The sequence below is a fragment of the Hemiscyllium ocellatum genome, chromosome 17 (assembly GCF_020745735.1).
Source record: "Hemiscyllium ocellatum isolate sHemOce1 chromosome 17, sHemOce1.pat.X.cur, whole genome shotgun sequence".
NCBI classification, from domain to species: domain Eukaryota; kingdom Metazoa; phylum Chordata; class Chondrichthyes; order Orectolobiformes; family Hemiscylliidae; genus Hemiscyllium; species Hemiscyllium ocellatum.
The window spans coordinates 58,050,694-58,077,398 of NC_083417.1; the positions used below are offsets into that span (position 1 = coordinate 58,050,694).

The following is a 26,705-nucleotide window of genomic DNA, read 5'->3' on the forward strand; positions in this document are numbered from 1 at the left end:
GTCTGCCAGTAGAGCCACGGGAGCCCCAAGAAAACAGCTGAAACATCACTGGAGGGTAGCAGCTGCACTCGAGCAGAACAGCACTTGGGGAAGTAATGCAGGATACTATAGAAACAGAGTAAAACATTAAATATAACCTCTTGTCTTCAAGGCTCCCTCACTGATATTGTCATCTAAACACCAATTCTAGTCATAACAATTTACATGGTATGCATACTGTGCAGATGTTAAAATAGCAAGTTCGGTACACAAATGGATTTAAACCCTTCAAGCCCACTGCAAAGACTTACATTTAATTATTCCGCAGCTTCTATTTTGAATTCAGGTAAATGGATTTTAGATTCATTTCCTAAACTTCAGTCATGTCCCAGGAGGACCTTCATCAATGCCCTAGAAGCAGTGCACTTTAATAACTTATTTCAGTGTTAGTGGAGACTTCCCTTTGCATGACTCAATGGTACTGCCAATGTAAGGACTTTTTTTTTAAAAAATCAGGTCAGGAAGGAACTGAGGCTGGGAATTGGTAAATTACCCACAAACTTTGATGTTAACAATGATAAAACGTACATTTCTACCAACTTCAGAAAATAAGAAAAAAAACAGAAGTGGAAGTTGAAAACTATGAGTAAAACAAACTATTAAAACATAGCTGTTATTGCAACTTTCCCAAACTCACTTTTCATTCTTATTCCAATTAAAGAGGTTTTTAATCTAGAAAGTAACATTCATTTACATAAAGATGCAGAGTAAAACCTGTTTTTTTAAAAAAGTTAACATTTAGAAACACTCCTTTAATAATCAAAACTAAATTCTTTATTGTAAATAAATCTTAACTTCTGATCAACAATGAGACATGACAAATATCACCAAATTAACGAGTGGCAGATTTTTAAAACCATATTAGTCAATATTTAGGGAAATAGTAAAATGTTATACTATGAAATGGTAAGTTCACTGTTAGCCACACACTTCTAAAAACTAAATTTTGTAACAGTAACAGAAAAACTACAAATCCTGGATGATGATGAGAATCACAAAAATAAAAGAATCCAATTCTAAAATTAAAACTTGCACAACAAATCTAGTGTTCCACAAAAATCCAGATGGCAGGATTGAGTGTGCAAAGATTTAAGAGAAGCAGTTGTCAGACCTAAAGAAGTTCAGGTTCTGCCATCTGTGAAGCCATAAATTTACATTTTTCACCAGTCATTCAGCACTGCTCCACAAAAGCCAGTATTATTCCTCAAGGATTATTCAACACGTCAAATGTTTTAGACTATTAAAAATTATGAAGGTTTTTTTCCGGTACTTCCTTAAATTGAACTTCAAGCTCAAGATTATAACTTCCATCATTATAAGTCACATAAAGGCCATGTGTAATGATTTGGAGATGCCGTGTTGGACTGGGGTGCACAAAGTTAAAAATCACACAACACCAGGTTATAGTCCAACAGGTTTATTTGGAAGCACTAGCTTTCGGAGCGCCGCTCCTTCATCAGGTGGTTGTGGAGGACACAATATTGTTCTAACCACAATGCAATGATAGTGGCTTCCTTTTACAGTCAGCTGTTTATTTTCCATGACAAATATTGACTTCCATTGCAACAAGCATGAATATTTATAATTTCCTGCAAGGAATAATGTATCATGGTCATTCAGGTTGAATAAAGTTTATTTCACCTGAAATTTTGCAATCTCATGTTAATTCAGACATAATTAAAACACATTTCAGTTCACAGATCAATCCTTTTCCTTAAATTATAATTGTGAGCTAGAACCAACAAAATGTTTGCTTCAAAACAAAAACAATTGTAATCTTCAGACTCATCATTTCCTGTAACCAAGTGGCATATCCAATAAGTTTGTAAACAAAGTAGTAAAGCCAAGACCCACAAAAGTTGAAATGTGTATCAGAGGACAAAGTGAATTAAGAATTGGTAATGAAGAATTCATATTTACTCTGAATTTAACAATGATAAGAGCATCTGAAATTGGTTGACAGAGGTGTAACGGGTAGGTTTCACTGAATTTAATCTTGACAAGCCAAAATATAGGAAGAACAGGAGAAATAACAAATTCTACAATTTTGAGGTACTGCAAAATAATTTAATAAGGAGAAGATGGTAATGGGAGCAGAGGTAAAAGAGAGCATGTATAGAATAGTTTATAGTAGAAAAAATATCAGAGGAACAATACAGTTGATCAGAGGGTGAGAACATGCAAAAAGAGGGAACATGCATAGATAAAAACAGAAAAATTACTCTTGAAATAGAGAAAAATTCTATAGTCCATCAGTTGTCAAGCTTTTTCCTGTCTAGGCTTAAAAGTTATGGAGTAACCTTTCCATCAAATATCTCTGCTCAGATTTTCAACCATTTAAAGGATTTACCTTGAGGGGGAGAACAATGAAATAGCATGAAAAAGAAATTGAGTTTTGTGAACACAGCTTTGGTAAAGGAGGTCTGCAAGTTGCCTTTGAAATCATATTAGGCTGAGGACAAGCATATAAACAGTGTCAAAGCCATGAAATAGTAGATGATGGTTCAACTTACAAAACTGAAAGCCTTTGCTTTTAATACAAAATTCAGTCTGCAGAACGTACACGTCTAATGCCTCTATTTGGCCTTAAACACATATTCCACCGTTCCCTACAATTCCAAACAATGCATTAATAAATTGCTCAGACCATCTTATATCTGCCAGTAGCAATTTAATTTTTCACGTCATATTAATTAATTTGGCAAATCAATCAGAACGATTTTTTTTTCAAGATGGGAGATTCACTGCAGGCAACTGTGACTTTACAGCATAAGTCACATCTATAATTGTTAACTTTAGGAATTTCCACTGTAATTTTGTCCTTTCCTGGGTTTTTTAACTGTCCTATTAGTATTTATTTCCAATAACTTACAGTTCCAGAATCCTTCAAGCAAATTAAAAAGCAGGATTTTATAATGACCTCAAACTGTTCTTACAAACAAAAAGTCACATTCACTATTGCATTATGTTACAGCTCTATTAAAGAACATTACTTTCCATATTTCTTCCACTTATTAGGATGTCTTCCCAAATGACAAACACCTTAGCTCACAAGGCTTAAAAGTCAAAACTGGTAAACTTGTTCCCAACAATCCTTAGCAAAGCTGCAAATTTGCGTTCAATTTAATTTCACATTCCCTTTACAAGTGGCAACCACTTTGAACTAAGTATCATATTCGACACTGAACCTCATGCAGCTGATAGCTGGATTCTAACTATACTCCTATACTAAGGTGTCTTTGTGCATGAATCATAAAAAAATTGGCTTGCAGGTGCAGCAGGTAATTAATAAGGTAAATGGAATACAGTATTGTCCTTCATTGCAAGATGGATGTGGTTTAAAAATAGTGAGGTTATGCTGCAGCTATGTAAGCTGGTGAGGCCATACCAGCAGCACTGTGTGTAGTTTTAGTCTCTTTACTTGAGAAAGGATGTACTGGCACTGGAAATGGTGCAGAGGAGGTTCACTAGGTTGATTCCAGAGTTGACAGGGTTGGCTTATGAGGAGAGTTTGAGTAGACTGGGACTGTACTTATTGGAATTTAGAGGAATGAGGGGGAAATCTTACAGAAACATACAAACTTATGAAGGGAACAGATAAAATATTAGCAGAGAGGCTGTTTCCACTGGCAAGTGAAACTAGAGCTAAGGGGCATTGCTTCAAAATAAGGGGGTGCAGATTTAGGACTGATTTGATGAGGAACTTCTTCACCCCCAAGAGATTGTGAATCTATGGAATTCCCTGCCCAGTGAAGCAGCTGAGGCTACCTCAATGAATGTTTTTCAGACAAAGATAGATAGACTTTGAACAGTAAAGGAATTAAGGGTTATGATGAGCAGGCAGGCAAGTGGAACTGAGTCCATGAAGATATCAGCCATAGTCTAACTGAATGGCAGAGGTGGTTTGATGAGCCAGATAAGTATTCACTGTGGAAAAGGACATGGAAGACATAGAATGCAGAGAAATAGATGGTGACATCTTGAAAAATGTCCATATTACAGAGGAGGAAGTGCTGGATGTCTTGAAATGTATAAAAATGGATAAATCCCTAGGACCTGATCATGTGCACCCTAGAATTGTGGGAAGCTGGGGAAGCGATTGCTGGGCCTCTTACTGAGATATTTGCATCATCAATAGTCACAGGTGAGGTGCCAGAAAATTGGAGGTTGGCTAAAGTGGTACCATTGTTTAAGGAAGGTGGTAAGGACAAGCCAGGGAACTATAGACGAGTCATCCTGACGTCAGTGGTGGGTAAGTTGTTGGAGGGAATCCTGAGGGATAGGATGTACATGTATTTGGAAATGCAAGGACCAATTAGGGATAGTCAACATGGCTTTGTGCATGGGAAATCATGTCTCATAAACTTGATTGAGTTTTTTGAAGAAGTAAAAAAAAATGGATTGATGAGGGCAGAATGGTGGACGTGATCTATGTAGACTTTATTAAGGCGTTTCATAGAGTCATAGAGATGTACAGTATGGAAACAGACCCTTTGGTCCAACCTGTCCATGCCGACCAGACATCCCAACCCAATCTAGTCCCACCTGCCAGCACCCAGCCCATATCCTTCCAAACTTCTCCTAATCATATACCAATGCAAATGCCTCTTAAATGTTGCAATTGTACCAGCCTGCACCACTTCCTCTGGCACCTCGTTCCATATATGTACAACCATTTGCATGAAAAGGTTGCCCCTTAGGTCTCTTTTATATCTTTCCCCTCATACCTTAAATTTATGCCTTCTAGTTCTGGACTCCCCGACCCTAGGGAAAGGACTTTGCCTATTTACCCTATCCATGCCCCTCAATTTTGTAAACCTCTATAGCGTCACCCCTCAGCCTCCAATGCTCCAGGGAAAACAGCCCCAGCCTGTTCAGCCTCTTCCTACAGCTCAAATCCTCCAACCCTGGCAACATCCTTGTAAATCTTTTCTGAACCTTTCAAGTTTCACAACATCTTCTGACGAGGTTCACCATGGGAGACTGGTGAGCAAGGTTAGATCGCATGGAATACAGGGAGAACTAGTCACTTGGTCTAGAACTGGCTCAAAGGTAGAAGATACAGGGTGTTGGCCTGTGACCAGTGCAGTGCCACAAGGATTGATGCTGGGTCAACTACTTTTCATCATTTATATAAAATGATTTGGGTGAGAGCATAAGAGGTATAGTTTGCAGATGATACCAAAACTGGAAGCATAGTGGACAGCAAAGAAGGTTATCTCAGATTACAACGGGATCTTGATCAGATGAGCCAATGGGCTGAGAAGTGACAGATGGAGTTTAATTCAGATAAATGTGAGGTGTTGCATTTTGGGAAAGCAGATCTTTGCAAGACTTATACACTTAATGGTAAAGTCCTTGGAAATGTTGCTGAACAAAGAGACCTTGGAATGCAGGTTCATAGCTCCTTGAAAGTGGAGTCGCAGGTAGATAGGATAGTGAAGGCTGTGTTTGATATGCTTTATTTTATTGGTCAGAGTATTCAGTACAGGAGCTGGGAGTTGCCACTGTACAGGACATTGGTTAGGCCACTATGGGAATATTGTGTGCAATTCTGGTCTCCGTCCTGTCAGAAAGATATTGTGAAACTTGAAAGGGTGCAGAAAAGATTTACAAGGATGTTGCTAGGGTTGGAGGATTTGAGCTATAGGGAAAGGTTGAACAGGCTGGGGCTGTTTTCTCTACAGCGTCAGAGGCTGAGGGGTGACCTGAGGTTTACAAAATCATGAGGGGCATGGATAGGATAAATAGACAAAGTCTTTTCCCTGGGGTCGGGGAGTCCAGAACTAGAGGGCATAAATTTAGGGTAAGAGGGAAAAGATATAAAAGAGACCTAAGGGGCAATGTTTTCACGCAGAGGGTGAGCTGCCAGAGGAAGTGGTGGAGGCTAGTACAATTGTGACATTTAAAAGCCATCTGGATGGGTATATGAATAGGAAGGGTTTGGGTGGGATATAGGCCAGGTGCTAGTAGGTAGGACTAGATTGGGTTGGGATATCTGGTCAGCATGGTCAAGTTGGACCAAAAGGGTCTGTTCCCGTGCCGTACATCTCTATGCCTAATCTACTCTTGCTCTTATTTGTTACGTTCTTACATATAAATAGTGACTAAATTTCAAAAGTACTTTATTGCTATAAAATGCTTTAAATGGTTGTATAAAGCACGATATAAATGTAAGGCTTTATTTAGTTTTAATTCACAAAGCTGAAGGAAATCAATTAATCATATACTAGTCTTCACAACTTAGCATTAATTCTGTTTTCTGCTACCTTATTTGTGTTAGTTGTTTTTTTCAATGTCCCAAAATACACAATATTCTTTGATCAAGTGAGCATATCTTACTTAGCCTGCTCCACATCACAACACTGGAAATGGTCAAAGGATACTCATTAGTAGCTTGTTGGTTCGAAGTTTCAGTTTAGCCTTCCTTGGAATAGCTGACCCAGTGGCAATATACTGGTATAAACCATTGCCTGATTTGTTGCAACATACAGGTCTCAACTCTAAAGGCTAACCTCCAAGTTAGACTGCTTGGCGGTAGATGACCAAGCTAAGCAAAGTTAAACTACAGCTTAAATGCTTTTTCTTTATTTTGAAAAGCATTCAAACAAAACACTGTCCTCAATTTATCAAGATTATTTACTGGTCAACTTCAACAGCATTGCCAAATAAAACAAAGTACTGTCCAAAAATTACTCCCAAAAGACAGATCATTTCTCCATTTCCTACTCAGAGGGTAATCTATGAAATATACCTCTGATCTGAAGATTTACGAAACACTTTCTAAATCACTTTTCCAACAAAGCCAACATTTCATTTGCCTTACTGCTGGAATAAATAAAGCCATTGTTTTTGGCTGCCTTCAGTACCTTCATGGGTTTGGTCTCAACCCAACTGCCTTTTTCCATTCCAGCTCAATCTAACAAGGAGAAGCACCAGTTGCATACTGCTTGATTCGAACATAGCTTCTTTCTAAAAGTGCACTTTGTTTCTAAGACCACTTTTTGCACCTTTCTACAGCACGCCTAGTCCCATCTTTAAATTTGCTCTACTGCTATCAAAACCCTGTTCCATTACCTCAACAATGTATCTTTACAACTATCTTCCTGGTCAGTATTCCCATCTCAACTTTCTACAATTTTAACTCATTCAATACTCAACACCCATTCTCATCATCACCATGTCACACTGTAACATTATGTCATGCTTTCCAAAGTTTCAGTGACATTCTATCTTCCAATAAGTTATCATTTCTCATACTTATTTTTACATCTCTAATTGACTTTCATCACCTTCTCATAGTGATTTCATCCATGCACCCTCAACTCCTCAAAGGGATTTGGTCTAGCCTTTGTTCCGCTTTGTCTCCAAGTCAGTCAACCTGATCCTCTGCAACTTCCTGCCTACTACTTCACAACTCCTATTTTCCACTTTCCTACTTTCAAAACCGATATGTTCTGACCACTTTTCAACCCATTTGTGTTAACCATTTGATTTTGTTTCTTCCATGTATAAAGGGCCCTCACCTCTCCAACCCATGAAGAGTGCTGCACAAATACACTGCTGCTTCCAATAACACTGAGTAACACGCAATGTTTACATAACACAATGTATTGTCCCTTACCTCAAACAGAATTATCATTTTACTGATAAAAGATTTATTCTAAAGTCTACTTGTCAGAACACAACAAAGGGCCAAAGGAAGGAAAATATTTTCCCTTTTGTACAGATGGGAGAAATTTGCATTAATCCAATTTGTTTTTGGATTATTTGCAACTGAGTATTTATCCCATCAGAAATCTTGCCTGTTGGCTTCAAGATACTAACAATGCTGTTTATTCATTGAGGATTGTGAGCATTTATAGGTTCTGGTTTTTTGAATGGCAAAAACCCAGTATTAGAAAGGTTAACAGTGCTGACATCTTTCTCCTATAGCTCCAACTTTAAAAAATTGAGTGAATACCCATCGTTGTAATTAAACTTTGTGTAAACAATAATTTTGATTTAATTATAAATACCTGGCATTAATGAACAATAAAAAATTCATTGAACTTGTTAAAGGCTTTGCTAGTGGGGGAGCTTAAAAAGGCAGAGGAAATAAAAAATCTTACAGGACTCAAAATTTAAGAGAATTAATTATTTAAAACTGAATGAACTATTTTTTTTAAAGTAATGGCAAACAAGTAACAATACTGTTAATATTAACAATAATCAGGGGCAGCTTTGATAGACCTATTCTGGTAAAACCAGAACACTAGTTATTAATGATGCACTGTATATTACCCAATAAGGAGGGAGCACTGGGACAGCCATGTTAGCTGTCTTCTATCCTGAAATATATGATTCTATAGCATCAATTATAATATGTACAATGCAGTTGAGGGTTGTTACTATTATGTACTAATACTGTAACTAATAGCAATAAAACAAAATAATTACTAAAAAATGCTAATAACTAAGTACTGCAATATTTTAAATTTGTGACAAATAATAAACCATCATAATAAGTATTAATATATTGACAGTTGCTGTCACAAATTACGGATGAGTTAACAAAAAAAACGTTGATAAACCAATGGACAACCAATGACTTCTGACAACCAAGTGGTGCAAGAGACGGTGATAGCTTTTTGCCTCCCACGCATTGATAAAAATGATAAGCGAAGGATATTTGACATGTTATTAACAGATGGTGGGGAAGAACAGGCAAAGAATGACCAGATATTAATTAGCCTTGGGGTGGGTGGGGGGGCAGCAAGGGTGGTGAACGGGGGGGGGGGGGGGGGGGGGGGGGTAGGTTATTAATGGGACTGGTCATTAATTGATGCGGGTTGGGTGCAGGATGGGCTAGGTTAATGGTGAGTTATCTACTGGGTCTGGTTAGTGTTTGGTGCTGGTTAGTGTTTGGTGCTGGTTAGTGTTTGGTGCTGGTTAGTGTGTAGCCCCCACTCACCGCTGTGTGTGTTGAACCAGCGTGGCGCCGCCAGGTGAAGCGGCAGCGAGTCGGACAGCGAGGCCGCCCTCGAGCCCAGGTACAGCTGCAGCTCCCGGGCGCCCGGGCCTCCTCCTCCTCCACCGCCCGTCTCCTGGTAACCGTTACCGGCCGACTCGGGCCCTCCTCCTCCACCACCACCACCACCGCCGCCGCCGTTACTGTGCTCGACACCATCGGCCGCCCTGCCGCCTCCTCCTCCGGCCCGGCTCCCTCCTCCACCGTACAGCCCGAAGGCGTGAGCCGGCTCCATCGCGGCCACGCTGCTGACCGAGCGAGTCCTGAGCCCCATGGCGGGGCCTCCTCCTCCTCCGCCTCCGCCACCAGCACCTCCTCCGGCGGCGGGAGCCCGGTAATGGCCGTAGTGAGCGGCGTGCACGGCGCTGTCGTCGCTGGAGACGCCGGGGAAAGCGGTCCGGGAGCGGGCCGCCGTGCTCTGCTTCCCTCCCATGGGCGGCCGGGCAGCATCAACAACCCTCCCCTGGAGGGTGAGGGGGGGGAGGGGGGCGGTGTCTGAGGGAAAGGGGAGGGGGGGGTTAGTCAGTCCGCTGTCGGAAACCCCCCCCCATACACACACACACCTGGGGGAGGGGGCGGGGGAGGGGGTTAAACCGCCGCCCGGTTTCACTGGAGCGCTCCGGCCGCGGCCATTCGCCCTCCCTCCCTGACGGACGGACCCGGACTGGGGGGTGGGGGAAGGGGGAGGGAGGGGGTTATAATCCGCTATCTAACCCAGGCGGTCTCCAACTCCGGTCCTATCGGCCATCTTCTTCTTTTCTGTCACCCCCTCCCCTTCTCCCCCCCACACCACCCCCTCCCCCAGCCCCGGGCCGGCCCCTCACTCCCGCTCCCGTTAGCCCAGGTGAGAGCACCGCGCATGAGCAGTTGGTGCTGCTCTCAGAGCCCCCCAAGTCCTGTACTCACTCACTCAGTCACTGTCTGTCTGGCTGACACTGTTAGCGCTCTCTCTCTCTATTTTAATAAAAGCAGGATGTGTCATACAGGAAGCAACAGTTTTTTTCCTCTTTTTTTCCCCCCAGATTTCTCTCTTTTTGCATTTGACCAGCTTCTCTTTTTTTTTCCTCTCTCTCCTTCCCCCTCCCCACTGCATCTCATTAGCAGGTATTTCCCAAGACTCATTTTGCACCAGAATATGTAGGGGGGTATTTCTCTCTCTCTCTGTCTGTCTGTCTCGATGTTGTTCGGATGTCTTGTTTGTCAACTCGCTCGTGATGACATTTCTCACCCCACTCGAAATGTCAAGGTTAGGCAGCGACAGACTTTGAGTTCCCTATCACATTTCCCGCAGCATTTCGTATTGATTGTTTCTTACCCCCACACCTACATACACGCACGCACACACACACACACAAAAGTACGATGTTATTCTGACCAGAGTTTGAAAAGTAAGGAAATTAGGTTTATTTTAGGAAAGGCTTTTTTCCTTTTTAAAAAAAACACTTTTTTCGCGACAGTCCATTAAGCCAAGCACTTTGTCTTCTGCATAGCTCTAATATAGCTAGTCCACCAGGATGCCCAGAGGTGGCTTGGATATAATAAGCGGTGCTGACAGATGGTTCATTCTTGTCTGTGCTCCGGGCAATCCAACATATGAAGAGGTACAACACAGACTGCTTTCCAACTGGGACCAGGCTGAGTTTCTTCCGCTGGGGACTGGGGAGCTGACTGAAATACTCGTGTGTGTGACTGGGCGTTACTGACTCAGGACGTACTCCTGAAAGAGTGGGCAGGTGAGGCTGGCTCAGTTTACAAATGCTATTGCATTCACCTTTAGAAAGATTGGGGTAAAAACAATGACTGCAGATGCTGGAAACCCAGATTCTGGATCAGTGGTGCTGGAAGAGCACAGCAGTTCAGGCAGCATCCAACGAGCAGCGAAATCGACGTTTCGGGCAAAAGTCCTTCAGCGCCTTGTCACAAGAGATGTCCTGAGTGCCAGGAGACCGGGGTGGGGACCGGTGCAAATGTGGGCTACCGTACTTTACAACCACGTTGTTCACAGGATATTCACCGTCGTATTCAAGGAAAGCAATGAAACCATCGGTGTGTTGCAGCCCGAAGTCAGCATGAGGTGTCCCATGCAGAACTCAAGAATTGATAAACAAGAACAGAAATTGCTGGAGAAACTCAACAGAGTTGACGTTTCGAGCCCAGTGTCTCTTCTTTGGAACAAAAACTCTTTAATCTGGTTTTCACTAACAGAGAATTCCTTGCCATTTGCTTTTCCTGTCCACAATACAGTCCATGACTTCATACATCATTATAACCAAACATTCTTCACAATCTCGGAGGGTAGGAGTTGCCGAACGTTCTTAGTGCCTTCATTCCCACTAGTCCAATCTGGGGTGAACTGAGGCCAATGCGGAGGAGCTGTTCTACATAACCGCATGGGCTTGCAATGATGTACGGGGCTGGGAGGAATAGGATTCCTTCTTCACCTGAGACGATAAATCCCAGGCAGATTCCTAGACTGTGGATTAATTTATATCATTGTACTAAATTGTACAAAGCGAATGTGGCTGATTATTCTCAAAATGCAATATTTATCACGATGTACATATCAAAAAGGACCTTTAACTTTCTTTTGCCAGCCGTGTTTTTCTCTGCTGAAAGCAAAAAATGTTGGCGATCACAGCGGGTCAGGCAGCATCCATGGAGGGAAAACGAGCTAACGTTTCGAGACGGGAAATGTTAGCTTCTTCCCTCTCCATGGATGCTGCCTGACCCACTGTGATCGCCAACATTTTTTGCTTTCAGTGCAGTAATTTGCTCCTACATTATTTTTTCCCCCTGTCTGGTTGGCTGCAATATCTGCCATGCCATTTAAAGTATGGCTCCTAAAGGGAGGAGGCCATTTGCAATGAACTGATTACGGAAAATCCTCAGGTATGAACTTCTCTGATTTACCATCTGACCAAATGGAGACATTCATAGCTACTTATTGTGACACTTTTTTGCAAAGCGCTAATTAGAAACTCATTTTATCCAGTGCAAAGCCAACCATTTCTGGTTCCATCTTTTTAAAAAAAAGCAATACGAGAAAATATATATTCTGAAATGAGAGACAAAATGTACAGCGAGTCAGTACGTATCCGTGGAAAGAAGTCATCGACTCATACAGCACAGAAACAAAACTCTTTGGACCAACTCATCCATGCTGACCTAGTTTGTTGATGTGACCCCGACCCCAGGCCCCGCAGGACTGTGCAGGGTCACCCTGCTGCTCCAGATACTGGCTGGTGCATTCAATACTGGACCCACTTTTACTGAGCTCGATCCGAGAAATTAGTTTTGAGTTCGGCTGCAGGAAACCTAACCTTTGTTGAGAAAAATAATTATAACGGGTTTCAACTTTGACATTCCAGCGGAGAGGGATGGGACCTGATGGACGGAGATTTCAAAACCAACTTTTCACTCCATGGGCAAGATCAGGGTTCGCGTTTGGTCGCAGTTAGTGCTGCCTTCTCCAATTGATCCCATCGTAGGCAACAATCTAGAGTTGATTTTTGACATGATGAACCCCGACACGGAGAAACATTGTTGTGTCATATATGTATGCTTCGAAAAAGGTGAATGCAAATATTAAACAGGGATTCAGCCCATGATATTGATTTTTGCGCTACAGAACAGAACACATATATAGGCAGTAGAGAGCCAATAGGTAGGAAGTGACCATTTTTTGTCATGCATCCACTGATGTATTGTTAAAATGTCACAGAAATGTACAATCATCAGATTTAACTGCAGAAGCGTCATTGGACTGGAAATGTTAACTCTACTTCTCTCTCCACAGATGCCGCCAGACCTGTTAAGTTTCTCCAGCAATTCCTGTTTTTGGTAGGTTTAACTCCAGGGTCTCAGACATGCAGAAACTTTTGGGAATTCTATACAGGCATGGATGGTCTTGGGGAAAATGGAAGGATTAAAGGAAAGTTTTTGATGTGAAATATGCGGTGGGCAGAATCTGGAGGTAGGAAACTGAGATCAGATCATTAAACATGTCTAGCCACAGGTTAAAAGTATTACAGTTGCACTTGTTAACCTTCATTTCTGTATGTTCATTGATGCATCTGTCACCTCAGCCTGCCTCAGTCTGAACCTGTTCCTGTATTTCCGCACTACTTCAAGGTGTGGTCCAATCCTTCAAACATCACCCATCCTTCATTTCACAGAATCTGCAGATTACCAATGGATTTATCAGCTATCTCATAACCCACTGAACGAGAGGCAAACCATCCTCAATCCTGAGAGAGACGACCTTTGAAGTTGACAAGTTGTTAAACAATGTATAACTACAGTGCAATTAGGTATTATTTTGCTTTTTATTTAACTTTCCATTCATTGGTAATGAAAGACTCACTGATATCAATATAAGCATTCCACCTTACTAACTACCTTGTTTTTGAATTGTCAAGAAATGAAAAAAAAACTGCCATAGTTTCTCAACTTCAGAACCAAACAAAAATAAGACAAAGGGGGAGGCTTATGGATTTTGACACAACTGTTTGGTTGTGGTGGAGTTTGGAAATGTTAAGGAAAAAATGTAGCCAGCCTACCTGCAATCTCAAAAAGCACAAGAGCATCATAAAGGTTGGTGGCCAGCAATACCTCACATAGGATTAGTGGCATCAGCAGCATTGCTATATTACTGGTGCCAACTGTGAAGCTGTAACCATGTATAATGTTCTAGTTGAGGGTGGAGAGGAGGGCATACCATTGACTCATTTACAGTATCAAATCACAAAGGATTAACCAGTTGCAAAAAGAATAATGTATTATTTCATTTGCTCCATCTTTGACAGTTTGATTTTTTAAAAAAGGACTGTTTTAAAATAAAGGACTGTGAGAGAAATTGCTACACGTTTAATAACAAGTTCCTGAAAGTCCTTACTTTACATAACTGCTTTGCACAAGGAGTGCGGAAAGCTGTTTATCGATGGGGGTGTATACAAAGTGAAGTTTGGCCAACAGCATGTAACGGATTAATTTGTGCAATTGTGACCAGTCATGGATGCCCAAGGTCATCAGCCTGACAACTTTCTGAATAGATCCTGGGTGGTTGAACAGCTTGTGGGTGTTGACAATGCAATGAGACTCCTTTGGACTTATGAAAGGGTGGGTTGCATGTCTTCCTCTCAACAGTAAAAATACCTGAAACGTGAAGAAAACTAATGATTTTTCTCTCCTGAGTTGCTATAAGCCGTTACTGTTAATCAGAGACTTTACAGTCAGTTTAGCAATCATCCTGTGTTTCCTAATAAAGACTGAAAGAACCTGGATTTGAACCTGCATTTGATACCTAGGTCAAATCACTGGAGCTGATGAAATGGGACAGGGAAGTGGCATGTTTCATCTGCTCGGGTGAGTAAAATGACTGCCAAATTGGTCTGACAATGTGTCCCAAAACCTCAGCCTTTAAAACCAAGAAAGGTTATTATGCAATGGTCAAGTGCAAATCAGTTATTGCTTATAATGTGCTGACTGATTTTCTATGATGTTGCATATTGAAGATGACAGGTTTGATAACAGCAGGACCTCTTCTCAGGACTGGGAACAACCTTGGATCGAAAAGGAATGAGATGGAAGAATGTAAGAGCACTAGGAACAGAGTGAATCCAGAAAGACTGGTAAGACAGGTTTAGGTGCACTAGGAATAAAATCTAGAATCTATAATTACCTAGTGACAGGAGCCAGTTGGCAAGGAGCTTTATTTTCTCATTTCAAAAATGGAGAAATAGAAAAAAAGTTGACACTAGATGTAACACAGGAAATAAGGTATGTGTAGACAAACACTGTGTGCAGTCATGAGATCGTCAATAGCTATAGATTAGTGAATTTTCTTTGATGTTGTTTTCACTAAATTGCACTGTTTTATAAGGGTGGGAAAACTATATCATGAAAAATGTTTGAAATTTTATTAGACTGTAAACTTTATATGAATGGTAAGCCCACCCAGGGATCAGCTTGCAGCTAAGAATGCTGGCTTTTGTTTGATTGCAGGTCAATTAATATTATATAGATAGTGGGTGATAAACTAGTTCTCAGGAAGGAAGCTGATTTCAGATTTTTTTACCGCCTGAAAGGAAAAGAGTAGGTTTACACAAGGTGAAGTTCAAATGATCCTGATTGTAAAGGTCATTGCTCAACATTATTTTCCACATTTGTTACAAAAGTTACAAGTTGTTCAGGTGGTTGTGAGCTCGATGGCTAGTGTGTGGATCAGTATAATGCCAACATTGTCAAATCAAACCAACAGTATGACTCCTGTTTCGGTAAAGGTAGATTTTGGGCCTGCCTCCTCACCCTGCCTGTAAAACAAACCATGGTTTGATGATTCTGAAAGTCAAGAATGGCACCTGGAGAAGGACAAATTGTGTCTAAGTTTGTTTTGAACAATATTCAAACTTAGCTGATCTGAAAAATTAAGGTAGCTTTTTTGCCTGCCAGTGAATGGCAGCATTCATACTGATAAGAATATATATTTTCCTTTGCTTGTCAGATACTTCAGTGATTACCATGACAATATGACCTTGAGGTGATTATATATGAATTGCTGACATTGGAGAGACTGTGTTTCATGGAAAAACATTGCATTTTCAACAAATAAGGCTTCTGATACTTCGCATTCATAAAACTAAAATAAGAAAGAACAGTAATCCAAATATCCCTTGAATCCATCTACTTTAACCCCCAAACTCAACTGTTCTGAAAGTTGACCTCATCACTGCTTGAATTGTCCAGTCTGGTATTATACAATCCATACTTGTGCTTTGCTCAACAAACACCTGCCTGCATTTGTAATAACTAGTCACTTGTTACCTGTTCAAGATTATGGCCAGTCAAAGACTCCAGAAAATACTATTGAAAAGAAAGAATAAAATTGTATTCAAACTGTGTCTTTCACAACCTCAAGACATTGCAAACTCACTGCAACTGATGAAGTACTTTTTAAGTGCAGTAACTGTTGTAATTGAGGGAAGTCAATATGTGCACAGCAAACTCAAAACAGCAATGGATTAAATTGGTGGCAATGAAGGTCAAGGAAGAAAATGTTGGCCTTGTCATTCTTTGCATGGTGCCATTTCACATTGAAAAAGTCTTTATTTAGTGTCTCTGGTTGGTACAGTACTGAGGGTATGCCAGACAAAGTGTTTGTCTTGATCATGTGTCCAAGAGTAGGACTTGAACTCAAGACCTCAGGCTCAGACCAAAAGCTAACATTTTTGAACACCATTGCCACTTCATATCTCTTAAGTAAGGATAAGCAACAACATTAAAGACAGTTTTACATCAAAGGAATTCCATTATTGATGGGGAATTCAAATAGAAAAGTGGAGACCCAACAATGTCAGAGGTCCATGGTTTTCACTGGCTCTGCAAGCTATTGTTGGTCTCTAGTTGCCTTTTCATGGTGCCACTCATACACATAAATGGGGAAGTAACATAGTGAACTCAAGGGTCTGTTCAAACAAATGTAACATAATTGTGTTCTCCTGGAGTCATAGTCACACAGCATAGAAACAGACTCTTTGGTCTAACTCCTCCAAGCCAACCAAACTAAACTAGTCCCATCTGCCTGCATTTGGCGCATACCCCTCCAAACCATTCCTATTCATGCACTTGTCCCAGTATATTTAAATGTTGTAACTATATCAACATCAACCACTTCCTCTGGCCAATCATTCCACACTCAACCCACCCTCTGTATGAAAAAAAGTTATCTCTCTTTACGCTTTCTCCTCTCAACTTAAAGTTTTGCCTCTAGTTTTGAACTCCATAACCCTAGGCTAAGACCTTTGATAATGTCACAGATTATAAGTGCATTGTTGCTGCAGTCATAGCAAAGTGGTGCTAGGACAGTCCTTTAAACCCCCTATTTTCTTCTTGTGTAGATGAGGGAATAATCTACCACAATTCTACTATATTAAAATTCAGTGTCAAAGGAACAAGAGAGATTGAGGGAATTGGCCGTGGGCATTGAAATAATTTCAGTGAACTGAGTGGAATTAAAAAGTAATCTGAGGAGACTGAAGCCACAGAAACTGGTGCCCAGGCTAGAGGACCAGCACAGCATTTAAATGACCCAGAAGATTGGTGTCTGTAACTTTCTGACATTTAGTTTTTGATGACCTTGCTGACTTCCTAATGCATTGTGCTCTGTTGAATCATAAATCCATGATGGCATAGAGACATGACGAGACAGCCTAGAATGAGTCTTGTTTAATCTACTGTCAATCATGGAACCACTGCACAATGAGATATTGTTCAGAGTGATCTCTCAAAGGAGCTTGAAGATTACCAACTTGCAGCTGCTTTTTAGCAGTTCAAGTCTGCTCCATTATTCAATTCAGTAACATCTGCTCTTTAACTTTTCATCTATTCACAATTGCATCATATTAATTTCATGGAATCACTTTGGTTTCAAGATTGAGACATGAGTTTTTTTCCCCTCGCAGTTGCTTTGGCTAATTTTTCTCTCAACCCAGTGCATTTACATGCAAAAAAAATGATATGTTACAACAGGGAACAAAGGTGTCAACTAAAGATATTACATGTTTTCTCAGATTAATAACACAGTTTGGTGCACATCACTTGGAGCAGAAATTCAATGATTGAGAATTGTTTGTTGTCTCAGCACACAGTTGCAAAGTAGGCGAATCGTGAGGCTAACTGAGGAGACATGTATCAATTTGAAGCTTTCATCTGAGTGTCAGCCATGATGCAGTCATTAGCATGCTCTGAATCACAGGTTCTGGATTTAAGTTCCATTCTAGGACATGACCACAAGTCCCAGTATAGCTCCGAGACAGTAATGCCTGGTGGAAGACTGCTGTTTGGATGAGTGGAACCGCGGAAAATGGGGGAGATACTGAACGAGTATTTTGCATCAGTATTTACTGTGGAAAAGGATATGGAAGATATAGAATTTGGAGAAATAGTTGGTGACAACTTGCAAAATATCCAGATTACAGAGGAAGAAGTGCTGGATGTCTTGAAACGGTTAACGGTGGATAAATCCCCAAGACCTGATCAGGTGTACCCAAGAACTCTGTGGGAGGCTAGAGAAGTGATTGCTAGGCCTCTTGCTGAGATATTTGTACCATTGATAGTCACAAGTGAGGTGCCAGAAGACTGGAGGTTGGCTAATGTGGTGCCACTGTTTGAGAAAGGTGGTAAGGACAAGCCAGGGAACTATAGACAGGTGAGCCTGACCTCAGCGGTGGGCAAGTTGTTGGAGGGGATCCTGAGAGACAATATGTACATGTATTTGGAAAGGCAACGACTGATTTGGGATAGTCAACATGGCTTTGTGCTTGGGATATCATGTCTCACAAACTTGATTGAGTTTTTTGAGGAAGTAACAAAGAGGCTTGATGAGGGCAGAGCAGTAGATGTGATCTATATGGACTTCAGTAAGGCATTTGATAAGGTTCCCCATGAGAGACTGATTAGCAAGGTTAGATCTCGTGGAATACAGGGAGAACTAGCCATTTGGATATAGAACTGGTTCAAAGGTAGAAGAGAGAGGGTGGTGGTGGAGGGTTGTTTTTCAGACTGGAGGCCTGTGACCAGTGGAATACCACAAGGATTGGTGCTGGGTTCTCTACTTTTTGTCATTTACGTAAATAATTTGGATGCGAGCGTTAGAGGTACAGTTAGTAAGGTTTGCATATGACACCAAAATTGGAGTTGCAGTGGACAGTGAAGATGGTTACCTCAGATTACAACAGGATCTTGACCAGATGGGCCAATGGGCAGAGAAGTGGCAGATGGAGTTTAATTCAGATAAATGTGAGATGCTGCATTTTGGGAAAGCAAATCTTAGCAGGACTTATACACTTAATGGTAAGGTCCTAGGGAATGTTGCTGAACAAAGAGATCTTGGAGTGCAGGTTCATAGCTCCTTGAAAGTGGAGTCACAGGTGGTTAGGATAGTAAAGAAGGCATTTGGTATGCTTTCCTTTATTGGTCAGAATTGAGTACAGGAGTTGGGAGGTCAGGTTGCTGCTGTACAGGACATTAGTTAGGCCACTCTTGGAATATTGCATGCAATTCTGATCTCCTTCCCATTGGAAAGATGTTGTGAAACTTGAAAGGGTTCAGAAAAGATTTACAAGGATGTTGCCAAGGTTAGAGGATTTGAGCTAAAGGGAGAGGCTGAACAGGCTTGGGCTGTTTTCCCTGGAGTGTCGGAGGCTGAGGGGTGACCTTATCAAGGTTTACAAACTTTGAGGGGCATGGATAGGATAAATAGGCAAAGTCTTTTCCCTGGGGATGAGAAGTCCAGAGCTGGAGGGCATAGGTTTAGGGTGAGAGGGCAAAGATGTAAAAGAGACCTAAGGAGCAACTTTTTCATGCAGAGGATGGTACATGTATGAATTGTGCTGCCAGAGGAAGTGGTGGAGGTTGGTACAATTGCAACATTTAAGAGGCATTTGGATGGGTATATGAATAGGAAGGGTTTGGACGGATATGAACCGGGTGCTGGCAGGTGGGACTAGATTGGGTTGGGATATCTGGTTGGCATGGACGGGTTGGACCAAAGGGTCTGTTTCCATGCTGTACATCTCTCTGACTCCAAGTGTTAAGCAAAGGCCCCATCCACTTGTTGAGGTGAACGTACAAGGTCGCATGTGAATGATGCATAGCTGAGTTAATCTGTGTCTTATCAATATTTATCCTTCAATCAGCATCACCAAAAACAGTTTATCTGATCCTTATTGCATTGCTATTTGTGGAGTTTGCTGACCTGTTCCCCACATCAAAACTGTGATTATAATTCTAGATGTACAATTGGTTTTAGAGTCTAGTAATGGTGAAAAATGTCATATAAATCCAAGTCTCTCTTTTCACCAACCAGAGTAACGGGAGAAAGAGCAGCTTTTGGTGATATACAAACATTGGGCAGAACTCTCCTGTTTTTAGTTAAAGGGAAATTCATGGCACCCATTCTACCTTGTCTGGGAAAGTGACTTTTCTCACACAATCTTGAGTTGACAACCTGATTATTGATGCGATTGGGCTTTTAGGTGCCTTTTTTGGGGAATCGTGCACTCAGAGAGGTGGAAACGATCACTCCCACTGGGACTTCCCGGTACGTCCCAGCACCTTCCAGTGGTGATGCCCCCAGCACCATATTTAAAGGCGCGCACCACGTCAGATGCTATGGACCAAAGAATGGGCCTCACGCTGTCACACCCGACCATTCTTGGCCATCTGACAGGCTTGAGGCTTGATCCTTGACACAGACCAGGAAGTGTTGGCGGACAGTGTGGCAAAGTATAGAGCAATCCTTTCTCTGGCTGACTGATTTGTTCTGGTGGTGAGTGTGGCAATCTGCCCACAGCTCAATCCTGTGTCTCGAGTAACGTGTGAGGCCCAGCACCACAGGAAGGTCAGTGACCTCCTGCATTCCACATAAGTAAGCGCCACTATCTTTTCTCACCTATCTCTCACTTACAGGGCCATCACTTGAACTCTGTCTTTGCACACAAATCTCACCAAGGCATGTGGACTGTAACTCTCACTATCGCCTGCAGGATCTCAACTCAATAACTTTCACCCGCTCATCCTCGCGAATATTAACCGATACTCGCCTCTCTTTGCTTCCTACTCACTCACTCACTCACTGGGGACATCTCCTGCCCTCCTATTCATTTCCATTGTACTCAATCTCTCCCTTCTTCTCATTGCAGAGAGAAATCAGTCCACCCCTCAACTGGTGTCTCCACAGCAACATGGCTGGTCTACCTGTAATCAGCAAGTGGTTGTCCGCAGGACAGACGTGTCCCAATCCTCAGACGGCAAGGACACAGATCCCTCGGCTTTGGTAGGACCACAAATGTGACTAGAACATAGAAGAACATATGCCTATCCAATGCCTGTTTAAATGCCCATAAAGAGGGAGAGTCCACCACTGCTACTGGCAGGGCATTCCATGAACTCACGACTCGCTGAGTATAAAGAATCTACCCCTAACATCTGTCCTATAACTACCACCCCTTAATTTAAAGCTATGCCCCCTCCATACGTGGAAAAAGGTTCTCATGGTCAACCCTATCTAAACCCCTAATCATCTTGTACACCTCTATCAAGTCACCCCTAAACCTTCTTTTCTCCAATGAAAACAGCCCCAAGTGCCTTAGCCTTTCCTCATACGATCTTCCTACCATACCAGGCAACATCCTGGTAAACCTCTTCTGCACCCGTTCCAGTGCCTTCACATCCTTCCTATAGTATGGTGACCAAAACTGCACACAATACTCCCAATGCGGCCGCACCAGAGTCTTATACAACTGCAACATGACCTCAGGACTGCGGAACTCAATTCCTCAACCAATAAAGCCCAGTACGCCATATGCTTTCTTCACAGCACTATTTACCTGGGTGGCAACTTTCAGAGATCTGTGTACATGGACACCAAGATCCCTCTGCTCATCCACACCACCAAGTATCCGACCATTAGCCCTGTACTCCACCTTCTTGTTACTCTTACCAAAGTGAATCACTTCACACTTACCTACATTGAACTCCATTTGCCACCTTTCTGCCCACTCTGCAGCTTATCTATATCCCGCTGTAACCTGCCACATCCTTCCTCACTGTCAACAACTCCACCGACTTTCGTATCATCCGCAAACTTGCTCACCCAACCTTCTAGCCCCTCCTCCAGGTCATTTATAAAAATGACAAACAGCAATGGTCCCAAAACAGATCCTTGTGGAACACCGCTAGTAACTGCACTCCAAGATGAACCTTTACCATCAACTACTACCCTCTGTCTTCTTATAGCCAGCCAATTCATAATCCAAACCTCTAACGCACCCTCAATGCCATATCTCCGTAGTTTTTGCAGTAGCCTACCATGGGGAACCTTATCAAATGCCTTACTAAACTCCATATACACCACATCTACTGCTTTACCCTCGGCCACCTCCTTAGTCACCTTCTCAAAGAATTCAATAAGGTTTGTGAGGCACGACCTGCCCTTCACAAAACTATGCTGACTATCCTTGCTCACATTATTCCTATCCAGATGTTCATAAATCCTATCCCTTACAATTCTCTCTAAGACTTTGCCCACAACAGAAATGAAACTCACCGCCCTATAGTTACTTGGGTTATCCCTACTCCCCTTCTTGAACGAGGGAACCGCATTTGCTATCCTCCGGTCTTCTGGCATATTCCTGTAGACAACGAGGACCTAAAAATCAAGGCCAATGGCTCTGCAGTCTCCTCCCTTGCTTCCCAGAGAATCCTAGGATAAATGCTATCAGGCCCAGGGGACTTATCTATTTTCACCCTTTCCAGAATTTCCAACACCTCTTCCCTATATACCTCAAAGCCATCCATTCTAATTAATTGTGATTCAATATTCACATCGGCAACAATGTTCTGTTCCTGAGTGAATACTGACAAAAAGTATTCATTCAGTGTCTCTCCAATCTCTTCGGCCTCCAAGCACAACTTCCCACTACTATCCTTGACTAGGCCTATTCCTACCCTAGTCATTCTTTTATTCCTGATATACCTATAGAAAGCCTTTGGGTTTTCCCTAATCCTACCAACCAAGGACTTTTCACGTCCCCTCCTGTCTGCTCTTAGCTCCCTCTTTAGATTCTTCCTGGCTACCTTATAACTCTCAATCGCCCCAATTGAACCTTCACGCCTCATCTTTACATAGGCCGCCCTCTTCCCTTTAACAAGGGATTCCAATTCCTTATTAAACCACGACTCCTTCACACGACTCTTCCCTCCCTGCCTGACAGGTGCATACTTATCAAGGATACTCAATAGCTGCTCCTTGAACAAGCTCCACATATCGATTGTGCCCTTCCCTTGAAGCCTACCTTTCCAAGCCACGCATCCTAAGTCATGTCTCACCGCATCATAATTTCCCTGCCCCCAGCTATAACTCTTGCCCTGCAGTGCACACTTATCCCTCTCCATCATTAGAGTAATAGTCACCGAATTGTGGTCACTGTCCCCAAAGTGCTCACCTAGAATGATGCTAACCCCTCGACTTACTTTGGCAGAACCCCTGATTGACTCTAGCGTCCTTTCACTTCACCATGGACTGGTAGCTTTTGCATTTGCTTTTCCAAGTTCCTAGGAATGACAATAACTGACCATCTGTCCTGGACTCCCCATGGACCTTCACCAATTTTTACAGGTACACCGTTGAAAGCAAACTGTCCTGGTGCATAATGGCTGGTAAAGCAACTGCTCTGCCCAGGACCATAAGAAACTATGGAAGATAGTCTGGGCTGTGCACACTATCATGGAAGCTGAACCTCTCATCCATGGACTCCATCTACACTTCTCATTGCATAGAAAGGCTGCCAACATCATCAAAGAGCCCTCCCATCCTGGTAATACTCTCGTCCGACCTCTTCCGTCAGGCAGAAGATACTAAAGCTGGAACATATGCACCTACAGGTTCAGGAACAGCTTCTTCCCTGCTGTTATTAGACTGCTGAATGGACCTCTCTAACTTCAAATAGTGTTAAACTTGCAAACAGTGATCTTCTTTGTGCACCCCTGAGTAGTGTAATCTTTGTATGCCCCATCCTGTCTAAGCACCCGATGATCTGTATGTTCTTGTTGCTATGACCTGCCTGCATTGCTCGCAAAACAAAGCTTTTCCCTGTTCCTAAGTATATGTGACTATGATAAATCAAATCAAATCAAATGAAATAGTACAGAGCCCCACAGTAACATGTTCACTCTCTCCTGACTGTTCAAAGTTCCCCATAGTAACAAGCTACCTGCCTCTTCCTCTGCACTAAACAGCGAGGCAGGCAACCTGCGACTGAGCACTGGGTACTCTGAATGCTCAGAAAACTGGGGAGCAGACAGGGGCTGGCAGGCTCGAAGGAGGCGCAAAGTGGGTGAGCGCTAAATAAGCAAACTAAGGGCCATAAGATCTTAGTTTGTGCAGTCGTACAAGGTGTTTGCACCCCTGGGTGTAAAGTGACCGGGCATAAGCATGTAAAGTCACTGAGTTGCAAAGTAAAGTGTTGAAGGGCCAGAATGCTGCGTAGGCTGCTCTGAGGGCATTGCTGATGCTGAGTTGTTTGGATGATGGGCTGGATGGGGGATGGGGGAGAAGGAGGCCAGGGAGCTTTCTGGGATGTGGTGCTGGAGAAGCAGTTGCATGATGGGCCGGGGCAGTCATTTGGCAAGTGGCAGCTCCCAGGTACCCAGTTATTGTCAAGCTGCACTGTGTAATTTTTCAGGGGGAAAAAAAAGGGAATTGAAAGTATTGTATAGCATGTCGGGACTTCAATTAGATGCAAAAGCATGGAAATAAGAGAGTTACTATTCAATGGCGTAACTCCAAAGTCACAATTTAAGACTTAAGGAGAGAATCACAAAGATCTGTTTGAAGGTTTTAATCTTTTATTCATTTTCTTTGCATTTTTCCCACTTTTCTTGTCATTGCTGCACCAGGGAGGTGTTGGGGGGTGGGGTGGGGATTCTGTCCATCCTTGTCTATTTGATTTGTGAGATAGAAGATAGGCATCAGTAAGTGAATCAAAGATTCTGATGAGGATAAAAGGACTGACAGCCTTGCTGCAGAACAAACTTTGTTTCACAGAGATATACATCACCAAAACAATGCAAACATCTATAATAAACATTAAATATTAAATAAAACAGACAAGCAGCTGTTTAGTCCCTTATGTTTTCAGTTCTTGAAAGTAGACATGTTACTGTGTGTGAGCCATCTCTATCCAGGAATGATTTAATGAAATTGTGCACCTTATGTAGTGGATCCTGTGTTTTCTTGTGTTTCAGATACACAATGATGATAGGATTGAGTAGGCAAAGTTTCCCAGAGAGGTGGGCATATTCCCCTGAAGCCTCAATCTTAACTTCCCACTGCTGTCATTCAAACACCAGAATGTATGCTGCTACCCAATGATCCTCACTGCTTGCTGTTAACAAGATCTATTTTGTCCCACACTCCAGCTGTGATTGTTCAACCTGCGCCATCTGGTGGCTATCAGAAGACCCAGGCAAAACAGCATTCAGAAAATGTTCACGTTTGGGGTTTGTAAGCTTGAATGAAAATATTAAAGCTCAAACATTAACCCATCTCTTCCAGCTGTTTTTCTGACCAAATGTATTCAAACTCTGCTTCTCACAAAATGATCCAAAACTTGATTCATTCTTCCAGTCCTAAAACAATGTAAGGACATGGACAAGTTGGACCGAAAGGTTGGTTTCTGTGTTGTACATCTATATGACTTGACAATTCCAAATTATTGTCCATATATACATTTGACAATGTTGTTGGGGAATGGAAAAAGGGGGCCATAACAATTAAGGCCTCGTTGAGAATAATTTTAAACTATTTGTATCCAAATGCCAACTCAAAAGGCCATTTTGCTGTGAATATCATACCTTTCATTCAAAACTAGCCATAAAGGTGCATGCCTACAACAGTGGAGAAGATAATAATATTTATCTGCAAGAGACAATACAGCGCCACAAAGTAATGGACAAAAACCTGCATTTATGGAGCACCCATAATGCTGTCAGGTGCCCCAAAGTACTTTGCTGCAGTGAAATCAATAAATGTTTTGAGCCCACCGAAGAAGATGTTAGTGTAGACACGGTCAAACAGATAGGTTTTCAAGGATCTTTATATCAGAGGAAAATGATATGTTGGAGGAAGTGGGGTGGTTAATCACATCTTCAGGTCGGTAAGGGTACTGTCACACAGGAGATGTGTCATTTGTCACTTTGAGAAGGGGAGTTTTCTAAACTGCAATCAGACTGAAACCTGATTCTCAGAGATTCAAACAGGGGGATTTGGATTTCAAAGGCAATTCTTTCAAGGGAACCGGTGAGAAGAGGGAGACGGAGCGCTAGTTTTAAGGGGGCCATAGCTAGGGTTTTTGTAAAGGAGAGGTGATAATGGTGACAAATGTGTAGGTGGAAAAGACAAGAGAGGCTGGTTTAAGGCAGGATTTCCCAACACATGGGTCCCAACCCTGACATGGTGTCGCAAAATGACATTTTGCAGGTCGCGCACTCTAAGGCAGCCTGGAAAACTGTTAGAAAATTAACAGCACGACCTCCTTTAACTCATTGTTTGTTTGTTTTTAAACAAAAAAAGTAGTGCAAGCCAAGGTCTATACAACCAACCCTTGAGATATCTTCCTAATCAACCTCTTCAGGGATGTTATTATATGCCTCTGGTGCAGGTGGGATTTGAACCCAGGCCTCCTGGCTTAGAGGTAGGGACACTACCACTGCGCCACAAGAACCCTAACCAATCATTGAGAGCTGATTCCTATTCCAAATAAAAGGCCATTGGAAAGGTAGATGCTATTTAAAACCCTGTGGTCCAGACAGCTCCCCCAGTCTTATAGATCTCCACAGGTGCAGTGAGCAAGTGAAGTCTAGGAGATTTTCAAAGGATAGAGTATGCCATGATGGAAATATTTCTAGAGGAATGAGATCCATGGGACGTGTAGAGTTAGCTGTGGAAAGTAATTCTGGAGGTTCCTGTCAGGTTCAGAAAGAGCAGAGAGATTACCTCTGCCCTGTAATACGAACTTCAGCCACAAACCACGCTGTAGCAGAAGCTGCAAGTCTAGCAGGGCAGCCACAGGCTCAACAGTGGGGGTGGGGAGGGCTG

General features: G+C 42.2%; 1 protein-coding gene and 1 long non-coding RNA gene across 4 annotated transcripts in view; one reads left to right on the forward strand and one right to left on the reverse strand.

Moving 5' to 3' along the window:
- Nucleotides 1-10,005, reverse strand: part of znrf1 (zinc and ring finger 1) — a 257,590-nt gene extending 247,585 nt beyond the window's left edge. Inside the window, exons 1-2 of the mRNA XM_060838197.1 lie at nt 9,206-10,005; nt 8,993-9,154 (exon numbers count right to left, since the gene is read on the reverse strand). Of these exons, the coding sequence (XP_060694180.1) occupies nt 8,993-9,154; nt 9,206-9,482 (439 nt within the window). The 5' untranslated portion in view covers nt 9,483-10,005. The remainder of the gene's footprint in view (nt 1-8,992; nt 9,155-9,205) is intronic.
- LOC132823996 (uncharacterized) lies at nt 9,007-25,081 on the forward strand. Of its 3 annotated transcripts, none has more exons than XR_009645623.1 (5): nt 9,007-9,071; nt 12,846-12,889; nt 13,225-13,359; nt 20,749-20,882; nt 24,854-25,081. It is a non-coding gene; the product is annotated as an uncharacterized LOC132823996 (long non-coding RNA). The 3 variants fall into 3 exon arrangements; XR_009645624.1 differs by lacking the exon at nt 24,854-25,081 and adding an exon at nt 23,226-24,435; XR_009645625.1 differs by lacking the exon at nt 13,225-13,359.
- The last annotated feature ends 1,624 nt before the right edge of the window (nt 25,082-26,705 follow it).